This window comes from Haplochromis burtoni, unplaced genomic scaffold (assembly GCF_018398535.1).
Source record: "Haplochromis burtoni strain Fernald_Lab_line unplaced genomic scaffold, NCSU_Asbu1 Contig_165, whole genome shotgun sequence".
In the NCBI taxonomy this organism is placed as follows: Eukaryota; Metazoa; Chordata; class Actinopteri; order Cichliformes; family Cichlidae; genus Haplochromis; species Haplochromis burtoni.
This window is the reverse complement of record NW_024582526.1, coordinates 590,202-600,644: the sequence shown is the minus strand read 5'-3', so window position 1 is coordinate 600,644 and position 10,443 is coordinate 590,202. Positions and strand designations below refer to the sequence as shown.

Here is a 10,443-nt window from a genome sequence, read left to right as displayed (position 1 = left end):
ACAAACAAACAAACAAACAAACAAACAAACAAACAAACAAACAAACAAACAAACAAACAAACAAACAAACAAACAAACAAACAAAATTAAAAGGGTTCTTTTTCTGAACCAGTTAAAGAAAAAACTAGGAGTGCACAAACAAACAAACAAACAAACAAACAAACAAACAAACAAACAAACAAACAAACAAACAAACAAACAAACAAACAAATCACACCAGAAATGATTTCTACACCTGAAAATGAGGTGAGCTGTTAAATGTACTGTATATATAAGTATAGTTATGCAAACCCCCTGCAAATCTGATGGGCTTAAGAGTACATCTCAACACCAAACAAATACCACAAGGAACACGTTTTAGTTACAGGTGCCCAAAACATTTCAACATTACTCTGTCCAGTGTAAAACTCGCAGCTGTCATGGTTCTGGGTCTTTTACATCGAAGTATTCTGTTTGATTTACTTTTACTTCATGTGTTTCTTTAGTATTGTGAGTCTTTAGTGCTTAGTTCCAGCTTCTGTTTTTATTAGAGGTGATGTAATTCTGTCTGTTTCCTGTTTTACAAAGTCTTACTTGCAGTGTGCTCAGTTTGAATTGTGTTCAGCTTTAAGGTCAGTTGTGTCATGCTCCTAGTGTGTTCCAGTGCTTTCTTGATTGTAATTAGTTTTTGTGTTCTGGATGTCACAGCCGATGAAGACTCGTATTTTGCTAAAAGGTTAGCAAAGGCGATTTGACGCAAATTAGCATGTTGTCACAATTTCAGTGGGATTGCAGGTGATTTTCTACTGGAAATGTACATTGCCATTACAGGTCAAAACACCTGGTGAGGAAACAAGTAAACATTACTTTAAGGCCAAGGGGCTTACATGCTATATGTTTTTGTGGAATTACATATTTGTTATGTTTTTAGACGAAGTGTCCCCACCTCTGAGGTGAAGCTAGTCAGAACTAGTCAGAGTGTATAAAATGAGCAGCCAGTTTGAAGATCTAGAAATGGGCTTTAATAACACCATAGAGCAAAATGTGCGTTGTAAAAATGTTGTAGACTCCATATTTTAACACATTATCATGTATACTACTTTAAATTTTCATTTAAAACCAATTAAAGCCACATTGTTACACTATTACATCATGTCTGTATGCCACTCTGAATTAATTCAGGGACTGGTTGCTTTTTCAAGGCTGGCTGCTGTAACGTGGGTTGTATTCAGTGGCTGAGAGGAGGAGGCAGAAAACTCAGCAGGACAGTCAAAAACTCACAATGACACTGGTACTGGGAATTCCACAGTGCTTGTCCTTCAATAAACACACTCTTCAGCAAGGCCCGGTTGCTGCTGTCGAGTGGAGACACTATCCCAGCTTGCATCCTACATCCTGCTACCATGTGCTGGATATTCTCTGGGCACCTTTGCACAACCTGCAACTTGGGTCCTGTTGGCTGTGGTAGACTCCTGCTTCTGTGGATCAGGTGCTCTGCCTTTTCTAGCCACTGGTAGAATGTCAGGCACTTCCTTTGTCTGTCGATGGTACACCCCATGCAGGGGATTGGTCATTCCTCTTCCTCTTTCTCATCACCCTCTGTTTTCAGTTGCCTGAGGCACTCTTGGAATGGCTCATCTTGGGGGTGATGTATTTGTGGATGTTTCATGTTTTGGCTCTAATCCTTGCTCTTGAGGTCTTGGACTTCGTGTGGAGCTTTATATCCATATCAACTTTTTGAAAAGAGCTGATTGAGGGGATTACAACATAAGGACCCGAAGCACACTGCGTTGCAAGTCTTTATTTTCAGTGTCCTTCATGCTTTTATCAGAGCAGCTTTCCAGCTGCCTTCTTCCCTCCACACCACAGGTCTTGGCAAATAATAGGAAAGGCATGACCAGGTGATGAAGAACAGCTGTGTGGTTCAGCCTCGACTGCTCCACCCTTCCCATGCAGATGAGCCACACACCCTGCCACAGAGGCCACAAATGCACAACAGCAGTTGGACAGTCCATCACCTTGGTATATTTAACACTTGATGGTAACTTGTGAGACTGCCTTGGAGTTGGCCTCCAGCGCTGTCTCCTTTTGAGTTCCTGATGAGCACTCCAGCATCCGTGTGTGGGACATTAAATTATAGACTTTCCTAGGTGGTGCTCAGGTTGGTCTGACAGGTTTTAAATCCCTGGTCTATGGCTCTATTGGCAAGGACCTGGTGCTGGTGGAAACACTGCACTTGCTAAGCGTCCCAGTAATGGAGTAGCGTTAACGCTCCGAAATCATGACTGCCTGTTAAGCCTTTAGAAAGTTTATTGATTTCTGTATATTTTTCCCTCTTGCCTATATTTTTCAAGAAAAAGATCATTGAACATTGAATTAAATGTTAGTAATATTAAAATGACACATGATTTGTGTTGCTGAATGATTTATTGTTGATTTGTTTTTCACCCTCAGCACCTCATACCGCTCCTACCTGTTGGATGACCAGGTCCATGGAAGAGCAGATCTTGGAGGACTGATCAAAGCCTTGCAGTCTGGTTGCAGATGCCTGGAGTTGGGAGTAACTGATGGCCCAGAGGGGGAGCCTTTGCTCGGGGTTGACTGTGGGCCTGATATCCCACGACACCATCATCATCACCATCATCATCACCACCACCATGCACCAGTCACTATCCGCTCTGCTCTGGAGGTGGTCAATAAATATGCCTTTCTGACCTCTCAGTACCCTCTTTTGTTGTACCTGTGTCACCGTTGCTCCCCAGACCAGCAGCACACCATGGCACAGAGCTTGAGGAAGGTGTTCGGATCACGTCTTTACACTCCAGAAGCCCTGCCGGTCAGCCTGGGAGGACGAGCTACAACCTTACCCTCGCCTGAACAACTTAAGGGACGCATTGTTATAGTGGGGAAGAAACTCCCTCCAGACCATGAAGGCTGTGATGGGGAAGTGTCTGAGGAAGATGAGGAGATAGGCGGAGGTGGACCTCTGGCAGGAAGAAGAATGACAATACCTGGTGAGGAGGAACTGGGTGTGGTCTTGGTGGTGCCTCCACCCTCTCAACCTAGGAAGCTCCGTCTCCACAAAGAGCTGTCAGACCTGGTGGCCATTGCTCGAACTGGAAGTCGTAGCTTCTATGCCCAGCGAGCCAGTCACAAGCAGGCTCAGCAGCAGACTCCCCCCAGTAGTCCATCCTCTCCCAGCACACCGGTGGCTCCCGAGCTGCCTTACTGGACACTGTGCTCTTTAGGCGAAGGAGAAGCTGGACGGCTGACCAGTGAAAGCCCAGAGGACCTTGTTATGTTTACCAAGCGCACCCTAACCAGAGTACGACCCAGCTCCGTGCGTCTGGACTCCAGCAACCCTAACCCACAAGGGTACTGGAAAGGAGGAGTCCAACTTGTGGCCTTGAATCAACAGACCCCTGGCGCAATGTTGGACCTTCACCGAGGCCGCTTCACACAGAACGGAGGCTGTGGTTATGTTCTCCGACCTGCCGTGATGCGGGATGAAGTGTCGTATTTCAGTGCCCACACGCAGGGCTGCGTGCCAGGTGTCCCACCTCAGACCCTTCGTATTAAGGTCTAGATGTTACTCTGTTTTTCCCCAACATTACATTTTTCATTCTGTCGCACTAACCCTCTGAGGTGATGAGATGACTCTAACCCGTGGCAATCGGGATATGTACTTTTGCTTTCTATTCGATCGGTCAGTCAGTATCCTGTGTTAGCCCTGCATTAGTGTGTACCCTGCCTCTCGCCCTATGGTAGCTGGAATGCAGGCAGTTAGTGGGGTTAAGTTTGTTGATGATCCTAAATTGCCCATAGGAGCAATGTTTGCCACAAGCAAAACCCTTTTTTGTGAGTATTGTAACAGAGATTAAATTAAAATAAACTAGGTTACATTACATTGTTCAACCCTCTAAATCAGGGGTCTCAAACATCAAAGAGCTGTGGGACACTGCTGGCACTGTCATCATCATGTGAGAGCCACTTTAGTGTTCAAGTAGTACAAAAAAACAAGCAAACAAAGAAGACATCCACAAATATTTCTGAAAATGCAGTGTTTTTTTTTTTTTTTTGTAAGTTTCAGATATTCTATAACAAGACAAAACTGCAAACGTGAACACATTTTTTCTTCTCACTCTCAACTGAATCCTTTCATTGAACTACCAGATAAACAAATTGGTACCTTCTTTCTGGCCGGACACGTGGCAGCACTATAATTATATAATTATAATTTTGTTTGTATTTAACAAAATAAAAATGCAGACATAAGTGTACACATTAGTTTGTGACTGCCAGTGAAAACTGTTTTCTCTACAAATAACTAACAACAAGTTTGTCCTCATGTTGCCTTCACATTAAATCATTTTTTGCTTTTTAAAGAACTTATTTTAACATTGGACTCAACAACAAACAAATCCTCCCTCACCGAAAAAGTCACTTCAAGGGCCAAATTGCATTATATTTCTTCAGGTCAATATACAAGCAGGGGTGACGTGGCCCCTGGGCCGTGAGTTTGAGACCCCTGCTCTAAATACACTAAAACGCAAAAGTGTAAAACAAATTTAACATAAGCTGCTTGTGTTTTACTCTGCAGATTATCAGTGCCCATAACCTACCCAAGCCCCAGGGTTCAGGGGCTAAAGGAGAGGTTATTGACCCATATGTGGTTCTGGAGCTGCATGGAGTACCAGCTGACTGTGCTGAGCAGCGGACTCGCACTGCTGCTCAGAACCAGGATGACCCACTGTTTGATGAGACGTTCGAGTTTCAAGTAAGTTATGTTACTACATTATGAAACTGGCTGAAATGTTTGCTGCTGCTCTCTATTTATTACATTTTTTGGGAATATAATAGGAGTGAGCAGCTTCATTAATAACAGTCAACAATATTATATATAATTCATGTTATTAAGATCATTAATAGATAGTTCCCATTTTTATTGAACTGCATTTACCTCTTGATGTGAATCAGCTGCATTTTAACCTAAACTTCATGTTTCCTCTGGGTAACTTTCTGTTGTCCAAACAATGTCTCGATAGCAGGTATCTAGGCTAAATTTGGGATTCTTTAATTTAATTGACATCTAAACACATCTACACAGCTGTACTTAAAGCAAAAAGTCAGCATTTCCAGGCTGGCATTGCATCCATGACTGGCAGTTTAGTGCTTAAAACGATTACCTGCTGTTTGGAAATGGATGTTATTCACTTTGTCATATGGCTTACACTTTCAACCAGGCAATTTTTTTTTCACCATGATGAAGCAGCATGACCTCTGTGACCTCTGTGCCTACAAACATGAAGCCGATGCAAAACAGCAACAAAATCCTGATATCCCTCTAATGATGTTGGTAAAGTTGTCTTTTCAGTTAGTTTTTGCTGGGTGGAATAAATATTATACAGTTGGAGTGACCTTTTCACTGATATTTTAAAAAGATTTTGGTGCACCATTAGGACAACAGACCTTCTCCCAGGTCACATTATTTGAGTATATTGAGAGTTGCACACCATTGACTATACAGCAAACACCATAGTTTAAGCCATTTACATAACCGCTTCAGCGCCTTATAATAATCCTGCTTATAGACTGCATAATATTATTTTGATTTTGTAGAGAAGATTGTTTGGGTTGGTTTTTCCTAAAAAAAGAAAGTAAGCCTGGAGACGTTTAATGGAGCGCAGGATGCTTCAGAGGTTTCAATTCAGTGAGATTACAGTGTGAAAGAAAAGGAGTTTGAAGCATGACATGATCAAGAATCATCCACTAATCTGGTCCTGTCCAGACTCCGATTTTATTGCATAAAGTTGCATTTTAATGTGCGATGTGGTGTGTCCTAGATTATGCATTGATATGAAGAGGAAAATGTCAACACATAAAGGAGTCTCATATGATTTCAGAGAGGTTTATGTCTGTTCTTATTTGGACTGCACCTGCTTAAAGCTAAAGTCCAGAGTGCTTAATTGGAGGAGAGTCAAGATCAAGATATAAATGAGATAATATTATGTATTATGCACTTATGCATGCAGTGAATTTATCATGGGAGATGGTACTTGATGACTGGCTGATGGCGCTTTTTTGGTACCTTTTGCTGACAGCGGCTTGCATCACTGTGTCTGAGCTATAATCATAAGCTGTCGCCACGGATATGTGCTCTGCAATCACACGATATACACATGTGTATGTAACTCCCTGCAGACATAATGTACGTCCTTAAGGACTGAAAAAGAAGGACATAATACCTGTAATCAAGAGACAGCAATTGCATTCTCTTTGGCAGGAGATGACATAAAATGAGATTTGAGAACGCATATGCATGAGATGTAGCTGTGTCCCATTTAAAATGATACCTTCATCTGAGTGCTACATTAGGCAACTTTGGTGGTGGGCCAGCCGTACACAATGTTATTATCTTGTTAGTTTAACGCTTAGACCAAAGTTCATTCTGGTGATCGACAAGGGATCATTCTTCAAAACGAGGCTACGAACAGCTTCAGTTTCTTTCTTTGCTGCTCACAGTGAGCTGACAGATAAATGGTGAGTATATCAACATCTATATATCTATATATCAGGTCTTCAGCTGGACTTTATTTATCATAAATATCGACAGACGATTTATGATTCAGTAACAAGTCTTTAATTAAGGGAAATCACCATGCCGACATGGCTACACATCGGTGTCAAGTTACAATGAGCTTAGATTCAGGTCTTCAGGAGTCAAATGAAGCCCCCTCCTGCACCGACACTGGTGAGAGTGTAAGTGTTGCTTTGCTTTTGCAAACAAAATATGTTGCTATGGTTGCTAAATGAAGCAAAAGGTTAACCAGAATTGTTAGAGAAAACCACTTCCCCATGTCCCCATGTGCTGCCAAGAACAATAAAGCAGCGACTACTCTTAGCTCAACTGCAATTTGCCTTTAATTTTGCCATCTAAAATTGTTATATGTCATATCTATAATAGAAAAATGCAGCATTATGAAGCTTTAGTGTTCTTAAGCCTGAATTGAGCTATTTTTGGATCTTCTGCATACTCATATCTGCATTTCATGGCCAGGTGAGACAAAAGTCTGACTCCAGTCTTAACTCAGTTTTGTTACTACATTTTAGTTAAGTGCTGCATGTGTACTACGACATACCTACAACGCCAGTATCAGTGTCTTACCACACACTAACCTGATCTTGGCTGAAATCATGTGAGTCGGCTTGTTTGGATTGATTTCTTATATATTCCTTTTCTCACGGTTTTCTTCATGAAATGACAGTGTTCACAAAAACATGAACAAACTGAAATAAATAGAGGAGATGCCATACTTATCTGGGCCAGTATTGCCATGATAAGCCTATTGTTGCCAGCTGATTTTGACAGTGAGTGACAGATAAGGTGGTTTAAACCACCTAAGGGGAACAAACTAGGAAAAGGGGCCTGTTAGAGAGTCACGCCAGGCAAACAGTGTCGAAAATCATCTTATCTGGTGCCCGCATGGATCACGCCTGACCATAGAAACAAGCTGTATGTTTGCAAAATGTGTTGGGGAATGTTGATCTGGTGCTGGATTCTGAAATGTCCAAATAGTTGTTTGACTCTGTTTTGAGCAGTTCTTTTATTTGTCTGATTTGTCCATGTAGCAACTGTCAAAAGGTTTGCTAAAAACTGAGGTCAGCTGGTTTGAATAATGTTGGAATAGCATTTGACATGTTACACCGTAGCTGTCTGTAAAACCAGAGCTGGGCAATGAAATAAAGCTGTACTTGAGATTACATTCTTTCTTGATTTTTCTTGCTTTCTGTCCACGATGAAATTACTCACAGCAGTAGTGGCTTTTCCCTTTTTGTCATCACTGCTAAAGACTTTATTGGATTTGTCACTGAACAAAACTGACCAGGGGCTCTATGCTTACAGTGTACACTGCCAGAGTCTTTAGTCTCATTAGCATTAGAGACTGTAACCCAAAACTAAGCAAGGAACTGAAGGGCAGTGCGCCATGTAACACACATAAGAAATTCAGGACCCTACTAACACGCAAGCTGGCCTTCAAGAGCAGCTGCTCACAATCAGACACAGCTGATTTCATGGTGTGTGGTTAAGTGTGGTGTCAGCCCTTTGCTCTCGTATGTCTTAATAGAAAATTTCAGGCTGACACTCACCAGTCGTGAGTACTGGGGTGCGTTTCATTTGTCAGAAATCCAACAAGTGAAAACATGTTGGTAGAAGCTTTTTTAAAAAAAAAAAATTCAAAACTTGAACCCTCTCATTTTAAAAAGTAGTAATGTACAGTACATTGTTGTAGCTGTTTATAGCTAGCTAGTGCCTAACTGTGTATAAGTGATGTAAATTTAATTATCAGATGATGAGCACAAGGCTCTCAGCGTGCCCTGTTTTTGTGTTACTACTCTATAATGCACCAGCTACACGCGCACCCTTCAGGAAAGTGGAATTCAAAGAAGTATAACATAAGTAACCATTTGTCCTTGGTGTCTGCATTTTAGCCACAAGCTAAGCATGCATTATTTGAGAAACTAGACAATTTCTATAAAATCAACCCACTGAAATTTATTCTCATAGGATGGCCAATGCAGGCAAAGTGAGTAACTCCATGTGAAGAGGCTCTAACAAAGCTGTAGACGTCATCTGCAGGGCTGGAAGAACCTCCTGTGGGGGCTGTTGTATCAGTAGCTTTCTGTTAACCCTGTGAGGCTTAGGTCATCAGTTACCCATACTTCATCCACCCATTTTCTTCCACTTATGCTTTTCATGGTCGTGGGGGCGCTGGAGCCTATCCCGGGGTACACCCTGGTCAGGTCGCCAGTCTGTCGCAGGCTAACATATAGACACAGACAACTATTTGCACTCACATTCACCTATGGGCAATTTAGAGTCTCCAGTTAACCTATACTCACTAGGTGCATGTCTTTGGACTGTGGGAGGGAGCTGGGTGGTGTTTCCCAACCACTGTGCAGCGGCACATTGCTCTGGTTCCTCCTGACTAGTAATCTAAGCGATGGGGGTGAGTAACGGGCAGAACAATTACATTCTCTTCCACTAGAGGGCAGTACAACTACCTGCTCTAATTAAATTGGTTGCCAACTGCCAGTAAAATAGAAGAAGACAAAGAAGAAATTACATAATAGTCATGCTGCGAGTGAGACAACGCAGCGCATAATAGCAATAGATAAATATTTTAAAAGAAAAAGTAGTCAGTCTGACCTGGATCCTGGAGAAAACTCCGACCCAGATGAAGGCCCTAGCATGAGTGGTGATCAGAAGAAAGCAAAAAAGGTATACTAGGGACAAACCGAGCCAATTCTCTTTTACCTGGTGTTTGGGGGAAAATAATCAATATGCTTTTGTGACATTTTTGTTTGGTGTTATGCCGTGTGATTTTTCTAATGTGAAATATGTGCTGTGGCTGAAAAAGGTTGGGAAACACTGATCTATGCTCCTGCCCTTTAAGACCCTGCACTCTTAAACTTAAACTTTTTTCTGATTGGCCAGCTTCCAGAAGCTTGCTGAGGGGCATACCTTACAAACCAACACTGCAAAGCACACACCTTACCCTCACCTCAACTCAATGCCTAATTTTTTCCCATGATTGTTATGAAAACATTGTAACATTATTTCAGCAGAAAATTAGAAAAGGTTTGTTCATTTCATTTAAAAACTATTTCCAGGCCTGAAATATGACTTATATGGTATAAAAAAATCCAACTAAAAGAAATATGAATGCATTATTGCGAGCATAATGTAAGCATGGACACTGAGTCTTGCGTTGAGATACTGTCCTGTGTCTTATTGTCTGGCTTTGAAGAAGAGCATTTGGTTTGAAACTGATTGAATTAACTGTCAAAGCTCTGCTCTGCTCAGCCACAGGCATGCTGCTGAAAAATTGAGAAAGTTGAAATCAGAGCGAACGGGATTAGAGTCATCATTTCATGCACACGTGCATGCGCACACACGTGCACAGACATGCAAACACTGTGCTGCTTGTCCATGCATAAAACTAGTGCTTTTATTTACACCACTGAGACATAGTAACTCCCAGATCAAAGCAAAAGAGACACATTCATAAACAGTTTGGTCATTGTGTAGTTGAGTTCCTTCATCCTAAATGATTCTAAATTATTCTAAATGTTGCAAATAAAACATTTTTAGGCAGTTCTATTCACAGCAAGGAGAGTGAATGCATTAAAAGTGCTCTATACTGTTTTATGTTTTTTCATTGTCTTTAGTGATTTAATTCAGAATGTTGTCTTGATGTCAGTAGACAAGTTATTTCATTATCTAATAGTTGCTATTTGGTATCTTATTAAAGAGTTCTTAACACACAGTTTCCATTCTGACATAGGTGATCCTAAAGCCTCTTAGTTTTAGCTTTTTCTAAAGACGCTAAAGAAAAGCGTCTGGACTTCTTTAAGTTGCTTGAAGACGTTTCACCTCTCATCCGAGAAGCTTCTTCAGTTCTA

The 10,443-nt window shown here is 41.5% G+C and overlaps 1 protein-coding gene across 1 annotated transcript in view; it reads left to right on the top strand.

The window, feature by feature from the left end:
- The window catches only part of plcl1 (phospholipase C like 1), a 121,407-nt gene that overhangs the window by 77,899 nt on the left and 33,065 nt on the right, over nucleotides 1-10,443 (top strand). The window contains exons 6-7 of the mRNA XM_005933378.3: nucleotides 2,434-3,559; nucleotides 4,580-4,756. Coding sequence (XP_005933440.1) covers nucleotides 2,434-3,559; nucleotides 4,580-4,756 — 1,303 coding nt within the window. The remainder of the gene's footprint in view (nucleotides 1-2,433; nucleotides 3,560-4,579; nucleotides 4,757-10,443) is intronic.